The sequence below is a fragment of the Artemia sp. Qi Xiang Cuo genome, chromosome 9 (assembly GCF_049724085.1).
Source record: "Artemia sp. Qi Xiang Cuo chromosome 9, ASM4972408v1, whole genome shotgun sequence".
In the NCBI taxonomy this organism is placed as follows: domain Eukaryota; kingdom Metazoa; phylum Arthropoda; class Branchiopoda; order Anostraca; family Artemiidae; genus Artemia; species Artemia sp. Qi Xiang Cuo.
In genome coordinates, this window is record NC_142802.1 from 31,473,810 (window position 1) to 31,492,045 (window position 18,236).

Below are 18,236 nucleotides of genomic sequence, written 5' to 3' on the forward strand. Positions count from 1 at the left end.
TGCTCTTTGCGCTAAAGTGTTTTTAGAACCTTTTAAAAAGCTTATTATTCATTAACTAAACAGCCCTTGTGTTTGAGGAGTCATTCTTAAATAATTGGAACTAAAAGTCAAACTTTAGCGTCAAGAGTGAGGTATTGAGGAGTGTACAACCCTCCTCACATACGTAATAAATTCAGTTCGTTTTAAATTTTAATGTTACTCCTTACTCTCAGTTGAAAAAAAACAACCTTTTTTATTTTATTTTTGGTAACAAAAGGATTTGTACGACAGGAAAATGTCGATTTTGTCCATTTTATGTTGCAAATCAAAACTCTCGGTCCGGACAGGGTCAAAATGCTATCTAATAAAAATCCTGAGGTAGCCAACCAATTTAGAATTTACCAACAATTCCAGCTTCCTAGTTAAAGAGACCACGATGTTACAAGATGACGCAATCGTAGCTAAAGGTATATTTAGGTAATAGAAAATAAACAGTTACCATAGATAATAATTCTAATGCTTGATCTAACTGAGTTCATTCATTTGATGGTTCATAAAATTGTGAATAGCGGTGAATTGCAGCAGCCACTAAAGAGGATGACAACTGGATCTTTCAGGGGGGTAAAGGGGTGGGGATTAAACCCTAAATACACACATACAAATTAAAATATGTATATGCAAATGGATATGCAATAGAAAAAAACACATAAAAATTAAAATATGGATATGCAAATGGATATAAATCCGTTACAGAAACCCTTGGGCACAATTGCCTATTGCTCGGAAAAGTATTGGAGATGTCGATTGTTTTTTGGAGCAATTGCGTTGTTATACGTACAAAAGCTACGTTCCACAAAATCGTCATACCTCATACCACAAAACCATCATACCAAAAAATCGTCATACCTCATACCACAATAACACAAACCCGTCATACCACAAAATCGTCATACCTCATACCGCAAAACCGTCATACCACAAAATCGTCATACCTCATACCACAAAATCGTCATACCTCATACCACAATACCACTAAACTGTCATACCACAAAATCATCATACCTCATACCACAAAATCGTCAAAACTATTTTCAAATATAAATTTATTACTACTTCGCATATTAAATTTCACACTATCTGTGTCTCAGCAATTATTCAGCTTTTTTAAGGCATGCAATCATAGTTACTAACTTATAAATTGAATATTTCCATGTTCCATTTTATAAATCTGCGTTTGTGCACTAATTTGCTTCACAATAAGCTAGGCGATAAGGAATCCCTCCAATCAGTGAAAAGTATTTGGATGAGCATGGCTTATTTTAAAAACCACTTGACAAGAGTCTAAGTACAGCATTTGAACTTGTTTCTGGGGAGTGACAACAGGTGAAATGCGGTTGTAACTTCTAATGGCAATGGAAAGGAATTTTCACTTTGGCTTGTTTCTACTTACTGTTTCTTTGAATCTTGTGACTGGATTGCCTTTTTCAGGCAAGTGTAATTTTTTTTACTCGTCTATCATACTCATTATTATAAGTAGTTATACTATTGAGAAAATCAACAATCCTTATCTTTAATATGACGATTCTATTCGTTTTCTTTATTCTAGGGAAGCAAACATCTTTTCGTCTCTTAAGCTAACTAAGTTAAGAAATTACTGATAGATCCCTCCAATTTAAAGTGACAGGGACAGTCTTTAGCTATATCTTTTAGTTGGGTTTGCTAGGGGTTGAATTCTAGAACCTTTTCAACTTGATATTCAGAAACTCAACCCAACTTCGAGTCAAGTTGTGAAGAAATTAAATCCTTCTGGCGGTTGAAAAATTAAAATTAAGATTAAGTGATTTTTTTCTCATTTAAGAAAAATAAATTTTTGTCAACCTCGTTTCTATTAAAAAAAAGGCGCTTGAAATAATTTTGGGAAGAGCCAGAGGAATAGTCACATGAATCGCACTATCTGGTGAATTAGCAAAACATTTGTACCGCTACAATCTGGGTATGCGAGGCTTGGAACTGAATTAGACAGTGAAAAGGCTAAGGTTTTATTCTTCAATTGGAAGCAAGCTTCACCAGAAAAAATCCTTTTGGGGTCAGAAGAATCAAGCAAGTTGATTGCAAAACACACCTTGGTCTTACCCTTAGCTCCTCAATAAAGTGTATACGGAAAATCTTATTAACTCACATAGAAAGTCGAGGTGGTCTATTTAATGTTTCCTTTGTCACAAATAAGCAACGACTCAACCACCGTCTTGTTTCGAAACTCTTTAACTCCGTCGTACTACCATATTTTTTTTTATATGTGGCACTGTTACGGAAAATTCTTATAAATTTTGGTAACAAAATTTTATCAAATTTCTTCCGCTTCGTGAACTATCTTCTTGGCTCCTGCCCTTGGACACACAATTCCCTTTTTTTTTTTTTTTTAGAAAAGTCAGCATTCCCGATACAATTTTTTCCGTAGAAAAACACTTTTCAATAATATTTGACTTTAGGGCCTAAATCATTACAGATTTTTGGTACTAACCCAGTATTTAACTAAGTTCTTGTTGTTTTTTCAAGTGTTTTTCATTGTTCAATTATGGAAGTTGAGCCTCCCTTTGTCTTGGTACTAACCCTGAATAAACTCTTTGTTGTATTTTTCACTATTTGCTTTGCATTTAATGTCTTTTCTTTTTGTGTTTATACGCCATATTTTCCTTCTTTGCGTGACAGATTTTCGCTAAAATTTAAAATCCAAGATTTTAGCTCTTAAGCAATAACATTAAGTTTTTTCAATTAACACGCAAAAAGACTAAGCTAAAAATTCGACAAACCAAAACTAATTTTCCTAATTAAGTAATTTCAAGGGTTTCTGAAGACTGAGAATCTCGGTAGTTTCAGCCACATAGAAAATAAAAATTGCACATACTCTCAATTTGTAAGAATAAAAATACCTTTCGACCCGCCTATTGATAAACATCTCAAAACTACTGTTAGTCAAAAATTTTAAGTATTCAAATTTTATCCTAAATTAAAATACTATCAAACATTATAAGTATAAAGCGAAAAAACTTAAATAAATTGGAAATATTCGTGACATTAATCAAAAAATGCTTATAAATTAATTTTAAAAAGGTTTTCTCCAAAAAGAGGTTTTTTAAAGAAAATTAAAGAGATATATTAAAACGTAAGACGAGCAAAAATTAAGTTATATAGTAATTCAAACGGAAAGAAATAACTATCAGTGAATAAATGAATCCTTATGCGGCAGAAAAAATTTTAATTATAACATTAAAAATACAAATTGCCGACACTTCCAGGAATTAATATCATTATATATTATGCAATCACTTTACTTTCAAGTCTTTCATTAGCTCTTTAGGCTAATAATGATTGTCATTATTATTTTGTTTGATATGGTATTTGGTCTTGATATTGGTTTAGTGGCCTGTGTACTCCCTCCCCCCGATACAGCCCTGCCAATTATTCATCTTTAACAGTATATGCTGCCTATATTTTTAATTCGAATGTTTATTTTAATTTCAGTTTGTTTTGAGATATTATTAATTTTAGTTCACTTATTTGTTGTTACTGATTCTTTTAAAATCTGCTTGTTTTAAGATCGAATTACTATATAACTTTATTTCTGCTCCGCTTAGGTTTTGACATGGCTCTTTACTTTTCTTCGAAAATATGTATTTGAAAGGATTTTTCTTAAATTAATTATTAAAGATCCCTGTCCCTCCCTTTTATTACTTCTTTTTTTTTCTTTCTTTTTTTTCCAGCCACCTCGTATAGAAGCAATGGTCGTTGAAACTTACATGGACGCTCATTCGATGTGAAATTGAATGTTTTACTACCCTGTTTAAGGATTAAAAGCGACAGGATGGAAACCAGTTCCCCTCTCGTCTCATCGTCCCCTTTCATCTCAAAATCTTGAGATGAAAATTTTATTCAGAACAGTCGAGAGGTCTAATAAAAATAGACATATTTTAATGGGAGGGTGTAAAAGTGTTCGGAAATGGACCAGTCAATTTTTAAAAATCTTGATCAGTTGGAAATATCCTTACCACAAATATTTGGGCAATCAGCAGCCAGAACTAAAAACCAAAATTGGTGGGGGAGGGGGAGCAAAAAAATTTCCCGGACGATTTTAAAATTTATTGCTGCAAGTCTCTGGTTTGATAAGACCCTGATACACAATCAAGAAATGGAAAAAATTTCTTCTAAACGGCACACAACTTAAAGTTGCAAGTCCTTGAGTCAAGGGGATTCTAATATATAAAAAAAAAAGGTTTTGTGCATGGGTCCTCCCCCCAAAACGGGGCCCCAAAGAGGGCCGAAAATAGTTTCAACCTGCTTGAAAATTATATATCCTGAAGTCGTGGGGCCATTGAGACGCGAAATTAAAAATATGGTTCCCCCCAAAATTGGTCCCGAAAAGGGTAAAAAAATTCTTCTGTAAATGGGACAAGACCCCCCGAAATTGAAGCCGGAAAATGGTCTACAGCTTTTTTCCGATTAGATTGGTTCTCTGGGTTAAAACGACCACATTTTTTTTAAAAGGGGGGCAAGGGGACCTATAAATTGGCCAAAAACCTTTGTTTTCCTCATGCTGTTTTAAAATTGCAGACGTAAGTCCCTAGACCAAGACGAGCCTAATGAAAACAAATTATGTGTGGGTATGGCCCCCAAAGACAGGCTCAAGAGGATGAAAAGATCTTTTTTGATCAGATCAAAGCTTATATCTTAATGACCTTGGATCAAGAGGACCTCGATAAACAAGGAAAATAGGAAAAAGACTCCTTTGAAGAAGACAATAAAAGGGCCCAAACTTTTTCTGAACAGCTCCAAACTTACACTCCGTAAGCTCCTTAGTTAAAAAAAAAAACTTTAACATACAAAAAAATTTAGATTGAGGGCATTGACCTCCCTCAAAATGGGCCAGAAACCTATTCGCGATTAGCTAGAAGCTTATATCAGCAATTACTTCGGCCAAAGGGGCCCTCATTCTTACATACACAAAAATAGTATGAAACCAAATATTAGTTTCCCTGACAGTTAGGTCCAAAACGAAGGTCCCGACACACTCTTCTTTTTCGAAACAGATGGAATCTTAATGCTTCATGTCCGTGAGCTAAGTGATTTCTAATGTAAAACAAAATAGTGTAGGGACAAGGCACCCTCTAAAAATCAGGGCCACAAACTTTTTTCGATTGACTTAAAACATTCAAGAATCGTTGCATGGGCCAAGGAACCTCATCTGTTGTCAGGAGAGGGAAGGTTAAGGGACTCAGCAAGGGCTCGAAAGCTAGTTGGGCTCGAAAGATAGCTAGAAATATAATTTGTACTTTACTGAAACAAATTCAAACGAATTTACTAAAAAAAAAAATGTGCATTGTCAGTTTAATATACATGTGCTGATATTTTTTCCTTAAAATCTTAATTAATTTTTGATTTCTTAAAGTTATAAAATTGAAAACATTTGAAAGATTTTTTTTCAATAAAGTACAAATTATATACTGGCTTTTAGAAAGCATGGGGTTTAGAGTCTTTTTCAGGGAGAAAGACTGAGCCTTTTCTAAAGTTAAACAACGATCCCTTCCATAAAAACCTTAAATAACCCCTGGGCATAACTTACGATCCTTGCCCCTAATCTCTGGGGTTTGTTTCAACCCAAAAAGCCTTGTTATATGATGTTTCGACTGTTTTTAATAGAATGGCTATCTCAAAATTTCTATTAGATACATTTCGGGACAATACGACGTGTGTGGGGGGAGGGAGTTACTACCTTCCGATCACTTTGACTCTTAAAAAGAGCACTAGAGCGTCTGATTACCAATCCAATGAGCCCCCTCCGAAGTTTATATGATCACGCTTTCTATAAAAACCTTATATATCCCAGGGCATAACTTACAATCCTTGCCCTGAGGGCTGGGAGGATTTTTATCCTCAAAAACATAATTTCCAGACTTCTCTTACACGCGGAACAACACGGCTATCTCAAAATTTTGATTGTAAGTGTTTAGGGAAATAATGGGCATGGGGGGGCATTTGCCCTCTGGTCAATGTCGTATAATAAAAAAGGCACTAGTTCTCTCAATTTCCAATCGAATAAGCCCTTTTTGAAGCTTCTAAGACAAAACTCTCTATAAAAACATTATATGCCCTAAGGGCATAACTTACGACTTCTATCCTTACGGCTATGGGGGAGGGTTGTCATCCTTAAAGACATAATTTAAGACCTTTCAGCTATGCTGAACAAAATGGCCAACTCAAAATGTTGATCGGAAATGTTTGGGGAAATGATGGGTCTGATTACTTTTGATCATTAAACAGGACAATATCCCTCTCAATTTCCAATCCAATGACCCCTTTTTGAAGCTTTTACGACAGCGCTTTCTATAAAAACAGTATATGCCCCCAGGGTATAACTTACAATCTTAGCCCTGAGGGCTGTGGTGGGTTTGTCATTCTCAAAGACAGTTTCTGGACCTTTGAGCTACGTTGAACAAAATGGCTATCTAAAAATTTTGATTGAATGTATTCGGGAAAATGGTTGGCAAGAGAGGGGGTTAGTTGCCCTCCAATTACTTTCGACTATTAAAAAGGGCACTATCCCTTTCAATTTCCAATCAAATGAGCCCTTTTTGAAGTTTCTACGACAACACATTCTATAAAAAACCTTATATGGCCCCAGGGCATAATTTACAGCCCTTTTCGTGAGGGTTGTAGGGGGGGGGGGTTGTCATCCTCAAAGACCCAATTTCCAGCACTTTAAACTACGTTGAACAAAATGTTTTTCTCAAAATTTTGATTGGATGTGTTTGGGGAAATGATGAGCGTGAAAGGGGGGTTTGTTGCCCTTCAATCATTTTCGACTATTAAAAAGAGCACCAGCTCTCTCAATTTCTAATTGAATGAGCCCTTTTTTAAGTTTCTAAAACACTGCTTTCTATAAAGCACCTTATATGCCCCCAGGGCATAATTTACAACCCTTACCCTGAGGGCTGTGGAGGGTTGTCATCCTTAAACACTTAATTTCTTTAACTTTCAACTACTTTGAAAAAAATGACGATCTCAAAATTTTGATTGGATGTGTTTGATGAAATGGTGAACGTGAGAGAGAGGGTTAGTTGCCCTCCAATCACTTTCTACTATTAAAAAGGGCACTAGCCCTTTCGATTTCCAAGTGAATGAGCCCTTTTCGAATTTTCTACGACAACACTTTCTATAAGAACCTTATATGCCCCCAGGGCATAATTTACAACTCTTACCCTGAGAGGTGTGGGGCGGGGTTATCATCCCCAAAGACCCAATTTCCAAAACTTTCAACAGCGTTGAACAAAATGGATATATAAAAATTTTTATTGCATGTGTTTGGGGAAATGGTGGGCGTGAGAGGGGGATTAGTTGCCCTCTTATCACTTTCGACTATTAAAAAGGGCACTAACCCTTTCAATTTCCAATTCAATGAGCCCTTTTTGAAGTTCTTATGACAACACTTTCTATAAAAACCTTATATACCCGAAGGGTATAACTCACGACCCTTTCCCTGGGGGCCTTGGGGGGTTTGTCATCCTCAAAGACATAATTTCCAGAACTTTCAATTATGTTGAACAAAATAGATATCTCAAGATTTTGATTAGATATGTTTGAGTAAATGGTGGACGTGAGAGGGGGGTAAGCTGCCTTCCAATCACTTTCGACTATTAAAAAGGGAACAAGCCATTCCAATTTCCAATTGAATGAACCCTTTTTGAAGTTTTTATGACAACACTTTCTATAGAAACCTTATATGCCCCCAAGGCATAACTTACAACCCTCGCCCTGAGAGCTGTGGGGAGTTTGTCATCCTCAATGACCTAATTTCCAGAACTTTCAACTATGCTGAACAAAATGTCCATCTCAAAATTTTGAGTGGATGTGTTTTGGGAAATGGTGGGCGTGAGAGGGGGGTTAGTTGCCCTCCAATCGCTTTAGACTATTCAAAAGGGCACTATTCCTTTGAATGAGCCCTGTTTGAAGTTTCTACGACAATGCTTTCAATAAAAAGCTTATATACCCCCAGGGCATAAAGTACAACCTTTGCCCTGATGACTTGGGGGGAGTGTCATCCTCAAAGACATAATTTTTAGATCTTTCAACTACGTTGAACAAAATGGATGTATCAAAATTTTGATTGGATGTGTTTGATGAAATGGTGGGCGTGGAAGGGGTGTTAGTTGTCTTCCAATCCCTTTCGACTATTAAAAAGAACACAAGTCCTTCCAATTTTCAATCGAAGGAGCCCATTTCCAAGTTTCTACGACAACTCTTTCGATACGAAGTGCCCTGGTCTAAAACCAAGAAAAAAAAAAAAAGAAAAAAAGAAAAAAAAAAAAAAAAACATTGTGCCAACATCGTTCTTTACTTAGGCAGCACTATTTCGCTGCCTATGATGGTAGACATAATTTGAAAGTACTTAACTTGATTGTGCTTTAATCAAGCACCATAAGTTTCACAAAAACAGCATAATCTTTTGAAAACCAAAATATTGTCTGTTTTATAGTACATTTCATGGAAGTAAATTATTATAACTCTTCTTCAATCATAGATGACATAACGGAAGATGGAATGCCAGAGTCAGAATCCCAGCAGATTACATTGGTTAATGACGACGAGGGATTAGACTTTAATGTCAACACAGATATCGGTGACTATATAAATCCTGACTTATTTTTGGAAGAAAAACGGGGATTCGTGCTGGTAGGCAGGAAGAAACAAGGGAAGAAAAGAAGGCAGCAGCGAATAGCAAAGTACCAATATGATGAAAATTCCAGTGAAGGAAGTGGTAGTGAAGCTGAAAAATATAATCTACATATGTTATTGAAGGATCTTGGGAAAACAGGTAAAATTGATCCCTACCAACAAAATATTTTTGTGTCACTAACAAAAGTTATCAATAAATAATTATTCTAGTTCAAGATAACTTGTGTCTTGAAATACCAAATTCAGAAATACCGTTTGTTTTCTTTCTTCAAAATTACATTACAATAGCCCAAAAAGTACGAGAAACGGACACAAAAAGAAGTCCAATCATTATTAGATGTGTTTAAAAGGAATTAAAAACATCTGCTACCACTAATAGTGCATCAGTACTACGCAAACTTAGGTTATCATGCAGAAAATTGGGTAGCAGAAATAAAATACAGATAAATAAACCTGTTGTGCACTTGTGGCCAAAGCAGTTTCTTTAGCTTTGGCACAATATATAGTAAAAGTGAAAAAAAAAAACATAATGCTACAAAGGTTTTCATTACATGAGCAGAATTAGATGGCATTGGTTGTTTTTATTTTTTTCTTAGAGACGAACATGGATTTAGTATTTTTCTCCCTTTTACCCCATTCTTTTTAATTGGCCTACGATGGCTATAACGAACATTTGGAAAATTTGTTTTAAGATGGCAACGATAGATGCTAGGAAAAAAGCTGTGCGAAACGTAACAAGTCTCCTATCTAAAAAGCAAAAATTCGCCATACAAAGACTCGTCACAAAGGTTCATCACAATTTGAGGATTATTCACGGTACGATTAAGGCTCAAATGTGGTATATCGCTATAGCCAGCCTAAGTCCCAATTTTGTAAGATTTCATAGTCTTGAGCAGTTAATTTAGCTCTTTATTTTGTTATATTAATAAATAGCAAGAAATTATTTTGCATTGCATAATTTATTATTTTACTTTTTTGGAATGCTTGTCCTGTTTCTAGAATCCCCGATCCAACGCTCTTGTCAAGAGAATATTCTCAGTCCTTCAAATTTGAAACGTTTCCTCGGATGAGAGGCACAGTTTATGCTAGGATTTCTGAAGACGATTAAAATTATGACATTACCCTTTCTCCTAGCGAGAAATCTTATATTAAGGGAAGAGCTTCTTAAAGTATTTTAAAAAATAATGCATAATAGCGTGCTAATTATCAACAGTAAAACATAGAAAATCGATAATTCATATAGTTTTTCGCTTGTCTTTTTCTAAAATTTCACCAATATTTGGTATTCGTTCTTTTTTTTGCGTTCGGAAGGCAGTGCATTCATATACTTTTGAACAAGGCAGCCATGAGGTAAAACAGGGCCCCAGGGAATGACCCCTTCGTGCACCTCCATTACCTGTTTCTAGCACTGCCTATAATAGGTAATGGAATTACCTCCATTACCTATTTGTTTTTATGTGTAGCAGTGCCAATGCGAACGAAGGGGTAGGCCACAGTAGTGATTTTGTGCATCAAAAGAATTGAACTGTACTTTATAATCTCCTGGCCCTATCTTGTTTCTTCTTTAAAACTATCTTATGGCTCCTAGAAGTCCTGGACATGGGAGCCCGTAAAATTGTTTCAAAAGAATACGGAGGTGAGCTTTCAGTGAGGTTTTTTCAAAGGGGGAAGGTGGTTAGTTTCTAAGACTTTTTTTTTTAGAAAAACTGTCAAGTTTTTTTTTTAAGCATTACAATTCTTCGTTGGGGTGGAGGGGTTTAGAAGTACCTAGATTATTTTCATCTAAGTTTTCAATCAATTAGGCTGCCAGATCTCAACCAAATTTAGTCAAGAATAATAGTTATGTTCAAGTTGAACTTTTTTTTAGAGTCTCAAATCCATTCGACATCTGTAGAGAAGGAAAAAGTGAGGCCGTTAAACTCTAACTACGAGCACATCTATCAGAGTCACCAGATTTAAACCAAAATTGACCGGAGATAAGAAATGGGTTCAGAGTCGTACCTCTTAACAATCTGCACCTAATCCAACCTCGTCGGACGAAGGTGGGATGATATTCTGGGATATCTGTTATCAGCCTAACTAATAGGTGGACAGACGAAAGATATTCAGCCAAAACTTGGCAAAAAGACACAGTTATGTCTTTGGAATTCCGTATTCGATCAGACTTTTATCAGGATGGGGGTCACATTCTTGTCTTCTCCATACACCAGAATGCCTTTTTAGATCTCAACTAAATTTGGCATGGATTAGAAGCTTACGATTAAACTATACCTTTAGCTGGTTTGAATCAGATGTGACAGCTTGAAGGGTGTTTGTAGCTAGAAGAGTGTAATATAAGCTTTTAGGTCTTGGTACATTTGCGGGGGTTAAGGAGTCGTCTTAGCCGCAAACCAACCCTTACTATTTGCCGGTATTGTGCACAAAAACTTATAGCATATTTTAGTTTGTTTTTCTTTTTTAATGAAAGCTAGCGGCTAAGCCACACACGGTATTTATCCTAGGATATTCCATATAAAATTCGTTTCTTTTATATCGTAACGGTGAAGAATGTTCGCCAATTGTATCATGGTGTCATGTAAGGCGCGTTACAAGGTTAGAGTCACCTCTGATTTACCATTATGGTCCTGCAGTTGAGATAAGTCTATTATTTACCGCTAGCATCAGCTCTGATGCTACTAAATTTAAGCATTTATACTGCTCTAGTTTTGACATCCGATTTGAACTATGAAAGGACTTAACCTCCAGCTATGCCAGAGCAGCGGAGACCAGTGCCCTGGCCTGAGTCCCGTCAATAGTGAATCCATTTCCATACATCTTACATCCTAATTAAATCTACGGATTTTTGTATTGGATAAACAACCAATTTCCAGACAAACTTTGTTTAATATTTTGAGATAAGTAGCTGAGTCAGTGAAGCTTTCGAAGATTTTCAGGGTCCAATATCAGAGTTGATTCCTGAAAGGCTCATTCATGCGTCTCTACTACTTCCTTGAAAATGCGAAATAAATTTTGTGGGAAAGTTATTGTTTATCGTAGAAAAACTCCCAATACATGCCCCACTACATGTTGAGGGTATCAGAAGGGTAATCACAAGGGGGGTATCAGAATTTTAGAAATACCTAGGCGGGGCATGGCCCAAGCCACGGGGCTAGACAGACGTAGCATTTTTACGATACCCCCAGTACAAGATATACAAGATACCCCCAGTACAAGAGGATAGCCTCAGTACAAGATATTATTTATATAGTAAGTCTTTTTATGTGATTTTAGTGAGAAGAAGAGCAATCAAACGGAGTCCTCTATGTATGAGAAGATGTATGTCACAGGGATTTCTTCATCCAGCACAGTGTCATTCGTTATGTTAATTCGGTAAATAATTGCTCCTTTCTTCTTCTTTTTATTTTATACAATGCTTATTCAAAAGAAAAATTGATGCTTTCATTTAAGAGTTAAAAATAAAGCAGAAGAAAGCTCGACAAAAATCTGCCCTTTGCTCTTCATTTTTGCAAAGTACCTTCTAAGATTGCCACCATGGCCGCAAAATAACTTTCTAATTCGGCACTACAGCCTACCTGACCTAAATTTAATAGCTGAAAACTTCTTAACAGGCGAAAAACGAAGCCTGTAGTTCTAAAACACGAATATCAAGTCCGCTAACTTAAGCTTTTCTGTTTTGTTTTTTTTTAGTTTCAGCTCCCTATTCTCTTCAACTATATTGTTGCTATTCCTTTCTTTTTTATGGTTTTTCTGTTTATTCTTTTTTCTCATGCTTTTTTTTTTTTCTTTGATGCGATCTGTCATTCTATGCTTCTTGTTTTCAACGGGTTTTCAAGCGTAAAACATATTAAGAATATTAAACGGCTTTCCATGGCCATAAAAACGTTGATTATCCTAGGACGTATATCATTGATGTCAAGCCTAAAGGGCACATCTAAAATTTTCCATAATTTCGAGATAATTATCAAAAATTGGTTGATAAGCAGATCTCAAAAGAGGATCAGCAGGGCGATGTCAAAATGCGACAGAACATACACTTTATCGTTGATGCTGTCTTTGAAGACAGCTTAGCAAGCAATTTTTTGCAATTATCCCAGAAAGGCAAGTACGAACTAACGGTGACGATATGGATATGTATGAACCTACATATAAGCTAATTTAAAGACTTAGAAATAGCTGAAGTACAAAAAAAAAACTACTGGCTTAATACATAATTTAAGAGGTTCTGACAGGGGCGATTCTCCAGCATTTTTATTGGGGGAGCAAGAGGGGTCCATATCTGGATAGTCAAAGGGCATGGGATTTATAATATTTTTCTCTCCTCATTATTGGAGAATTGCCACCCCCAAAAGACGCCCCTGGGTTGTGACTACAAACTTCAGTGTAATGCTTATCAATAGAGTTAAAAAAAAGATTTAACAGTCATTAAAAAAATTGTTCAGTAATAAAGCAAATAAGCTAAGTGATGCCTGGAGTAACAGGAATAACATAAAGGAAGCCCAAATCGATTTTTAGAACTTTAGAACATGAGTGCTAAAGTTCTAAAACTTTTTCAATTTTCTTTATTTTAAAGAAGTTTCACAAGCGTCGTTTATAAGGAGCTAAAATCTACTTGCAACACTCGTACCGTAGAAAAAACCTAATGAGTTTAAGGTATTAAAAGACTCACGATTGGTTTCACTTCTCCCCCCCCCCCTTAGATTTTAAATTACTTAAAAATATGGGATAATAACGTAGTTAGAGGGCTTAGGAGTGGTTGTATTTTTGCCCCTAAGCTTTAACTAAGTTGCAGACGTATCAATATTCATGTCCTATTGATAAAGTATCTTAGAGATTTCTTGGATGATTTCTCCAAGGAATATCTTGATGATTTCTCCAAGGAATGACCAATCCAGGACTCATAATTCTGATATTTTAAGTGAAACTCAACTTCAGGTTTAATCAAATAAAAAAAAACAATTTTTTTTCAACTGAAAGTAAGGAGCAATATCAAACTAAAAACGAACAGATATTATTACGTATATGAAAAAAGTTGCCCCCTCTTCAAGACCTCATTCTTTACGCTAAAGCTTTTTGTAGAATTAAAAAAAAAGCTTTATTATTCTAACTAACTGTGTTTCAGGAGTCATTCTGAAAGGATTCGGACACAAAGTCAAATTTTAGCCCCATTAGAATGAGTCCTATCCCGAAATTCTATGACTATTGGTTCGATGTGATCACCCTTGGGGAAAGCAAACAAAAAAACAAACAAATAAACACGCATCCGTGATCTTTCTGCTGGCAAAAAATACAAAATTCCACATTTTTACAGATCGGAGCTTGAAACTTCTAGAAAAGGGTTCTCGGATACGTTGAATTTGATGGTGTGATTTTCATTAAGATTCCTTGACTTTTAAAGAGTCCCCTCCCCGTTTTTGAAGATCAAGCAAATTTTCTCATGCTCGTAGCTTATGACAGGTCACACTAAACTAAATGAATCATATATATTTGGAATTAGCATAACAAGCCAATCTTTTGGTATATCTGTTAATATCAAAATTCCGTTTTTAAGAGTTTCGGTTACTATTGAACCGTGTCACTCCTTACTTTCAGTTCGTTACCACGAACTGTTTGATTGCAGAGAAAGATTGGCGAGAATGTTAAAGATTATAGTAACACACAATACACATGTTAACTGATAAATTAATTATGGTAAAAATGGTGTAAGTGGTAAACATGCAGCAGATTAATTAAAAGTTGGATCGAATTGTAATCTCAAAGTTTTACCAAAATAAAGCCTGCACCACGTCATCATCGGTTGAAACGTTACAATGAGCTTTGATTGGCTTAACTACCTTTACCTAAGATGCTGATTAACATATCTTTGGTTAATATAAGGGGTTTATTAATATATCTCGATGAAGCTAAATATCAAAAAAGAAAATATGTATTTGAGCTAATTTTTTTTCTTAGAGATGTTCATTGACCACAGAAGAAAAATGATTTTGTAAATTCAAGTATTCTGACTTCTTCTTTACTTGCTTGAACGTGGTTCTCTGCTGAATTTGCGGCGAGCCGTGTCTTAGCAACAGAAAAGTGTCAGTTGCGACGAACCAATGGAAAGCAAAGCTGGCTGATAAGACCGGCTAGTGATAATTATGCCGGCTAGTCACGAGTAACGTTTGAAACGCTTCGATCACGAATTTGACCATCCTTCGATTGTTATAATTAATTTTAATCGACAAATCAACGTTAATAGTGGCTCTCAGTCATGATTTGGCAAGCGTTTCTAAAAATCCTATTTATTTCTTGATATTATTGACAATAAAATGAAGAAAATAAAAAGTAGAAATTGGGTTTTATTAAAGCCATTAGTAAAATTTGACTTAGGCACGCAAATTAACGAGACAGAAACACTATCCACTATCGGGCTGGATGTGCTTTTTAAGTCTAGTCAATTCTTGTCTTCTCGCGAATAACGGTCTGGCAGCTTTCCTCTAGTCAAGAATAATGAAACTAAACAATTGAAAGCTATAACAATTTTGAGTTAGCCATTTTCCTCAAATGATCAAACAGTCAAAATGTTACTCTAGGAGGAACTTGACCTGCTTAGACCAAGGGCAAGGACTCCAATTTATACTAACGGAACATACTTCCTAGATATATTTTGGAAGGAAAGCTGGGCACATATCATCTTTTTATAATGGGAATAAGACGAGTAATTTAAATGTGTATGATTAGAGGTACAAATTCAGTCCATGTGTCCTCCAGGCACATCCCTTCTTCACACCACTAAATTTTTAGATCAAAAGTGGGCATGTTATACCAATTTAAAAACAAAATCATACATGGGTTTCAATTTCACTGAAAAACTAGCTAAGTCCTAGCATTTGACTGACTCGGCGCAAATACTAACAAGGTTCTGACTCGTGATAAAAACAGGCTAGGTCCGGAGTCAGCACAAAAACAATTTAAATCCACACTGTGAAGTCTCAGGAACGGGACTTGTTGGAAAAATCAGCTAAGCCCTGACTCAGGGAAAAACGAATCACAGGAAGCCCAGACTCGGATAAAAACGTGCTAGGTCCTGTTTTGGTAAAAAAAAAAGAGAAAAAATCGGTGTAAACTCTGATTTGGAAAAGGAGCAACGTTAAGCTTCACTTAGTCTTCACGCACTGCCGAAATGTAAGTTGACCAGGACCTGCACACCAGAAACTTAAACTGGTAGTGCCTTGTTCAAGTAGATAAAATGTAAAGGATTTTAATCTGCATTATTGGAAGAAAAAAGTAGCCACACACATCCTTAAAGCCCCCAGCATATTACCAGAAGTGTAGTCAAAGTGTAGCTTGTTTTAACCGGAACTATGCAGATTTACAACTGTATGATCGGAGCCAAAAAGAGGGCCCTTTGTCCCTGAGAGCCCCTTCCTCTACCACAAACTTTTTAGCAGAAAGATAGCAGTGTGTTTTCTCTGATTGGTTTGAAACTCGTGGGGAAAGTAGGTTAATCTAATTAGGCAGAGGGGGCGGATTTCCTAAGGTATACGCCGCTTCTGAACCTAGCCTAACTTCCATAAGAAAGCATCCGGAACCGCTTAAGATTTGGCGGATGCATGGTTACAGTCAAAAAGACTTTCTCCAAGAAGTTTCAGGTCTTGACTTGCTTGATTGAAGCACTAGCACGAATCAAAGTATAGAAATTTGGGGATTTCCCATACTATGATTGAAGCCTGCTAGCGCTTTGTCTCAAGGGTTAGTTGTTTAGTATTTCTTAGGGACAGTGTTCTTGGTTGTTAGTATCTGCCTACCAAATGTAAAGCGAACCTCACCATTTTCCTTTTTTGGTTATGTCCCTGCAAGCTACCACAGAATAAACCAGACTCAGAAGATCAATCCCCAGGCTAATCAATCGAATCATACCAAAGAATCTTTATACTAAGAAAATCTTTTCTTATTCTATTTATTTGCAACTGTTAATATGTTTGAATACATGTATGTCTATGTTATTTATAAAATTATTTAAGCTTCGTCGTTCCTTTTTTAAGGATAAAATTTCTGAAGCAACAAAAATTGTTTTGCTGCAAAAAAGTGGTATACGACTATCTTATTAGAAGATGCGGGTTAAAATCACTCAAAACAAGCCATGTTCTATGTTCATATTAAAATCTAATTACAGCAGAAATGTAAATCAAGGAACAGTGTTTGATGGAGGGGGAGGGGGGGGGGTCACAGGCCGTCTTTATGTCTCCAATCCCAAAGTACAATCGTAAATAGATCCAATCATAAGGATGCACATACACTACCTGGCATACATTTGGGACGAAGTGCCCAGCTACTGTACTGTATCAAATACCTCCCGCCCAGAAAAATTAATTTGCAAATTTTACGTTAATGTTTAATTACTATTTATCTTTCCAGGAAAATATAGTGGCAAGATATTGGAACAGACTGTTTCTACATGAAAGAAGTATTACAGGCAGTGCAAATGATGTTTTAGCCTTTTAATTCCTTTTAAAGTCATTAAAATTTTATAATCGCAATAAAGACTAAATGAAGCCATGACTACCCAAAGCAAATATACTGTTTACGTCTCAAGAAATACCAATCAGTCTCTAGGAAAAACTGAACTTTTCACGTTTTTTTTTAGTCTGCTCTAGTTCAGGCTGGTATAAAAGGATACTCCAGCCATGTGACGGCTCCAGATCTGATTCTAGCTCTTCTAATTTATTTCTTAAGTAGCCTCTACGTGCTCTAGATCACTGTATGACGGATATTATTCTTAAAACTTCGAAAGGCGCTTACAACATTATAGAACCGATCGACTGAATAGTAAACGGACGAAGAGATAGTGTCCAACTTAATTTCAAGAATATGATACTACACGTCCCAATACTCAGTTATTTGAGAGTTCATTTATTCAGCAATTCAACCTGTTTCTCTGGCTCCAGGGCCAGGGCAGAGAAACAGGGAAGAAAGGAGAGAAAACAAATGCATGATTAATGTGTTATAAAAAATAAATACACGATGATAAGCACGCCACTATAAGAAAATCCATCTCGACCCAGTGTCCTTATCTCTAAAAGGTTCTGCTTATAATCTATGCGGCATGCTTCTTAAACAGTGTCCCATAACCTTGATATAGTGAGGAAACAAACATTAATTTTCGACTTTCGATCACACGCCTTCTCCATAGTCCGCCCAGATACAATTTATTGTAACAGCGTTCATATTGGGAAATTTCCTTCTGTTGTTCGTCCCTTGCGTGTTTTACAAGAAAAAAATTTTTTTGTGTATTGAATACTCTACAGTCTTGGGATTAGGTATGAAACACATATGGGTGTTTAAGGAAACTGGCTTACGCGCCTTTATAAGAACGTAGGCTAAAACACAGGATACGTACACCTTGCATGTTTTAAGTAAGTAAGTTATAAGGGTTTTTATTTAAATCAAACAAATAAATAAATCAACCACCCGAAGCAAACTTGTTTAGGCTATACACCCTTCAAAAAAAACCTGATATATACAACGCTTTCAACAACGTAAAAAAAAAAAAA

At 35.9% G+C, this 18,236-nt stretch overlaps 1 protein-coding gene across 1 annotated transcript; it reads left to right on the top strand.

Moving 5' to 3' along the window:
- The first annotated feature begins 1,312 nt into the window (after window positions 1-1,312).
- LOC148948567 (uncharacterized) lies at window positions 1,313-17,248 on the top strand. The gene is made up of 4 exons (XM_089093990.1): window positions 1,313-1,467; window positions 8,552-8,845; window positions 11,977-12,075; window positions 17,101-17,248. Exons 1-3 carry the CDS (start codon window positions 1,386-1,388, stop codon window positions 12,069-12,071), a joined length of 471 nt encoding a protein of 156 aa, XP_088950116.1. The 5' UTR covers window positions 1,313-1,385; the 3' UTR covers window positions 12,072-12,075; window positions 17,101-17,248.
- Window positions 17,249-18,236: the final 988 nt, after the last annotated feature.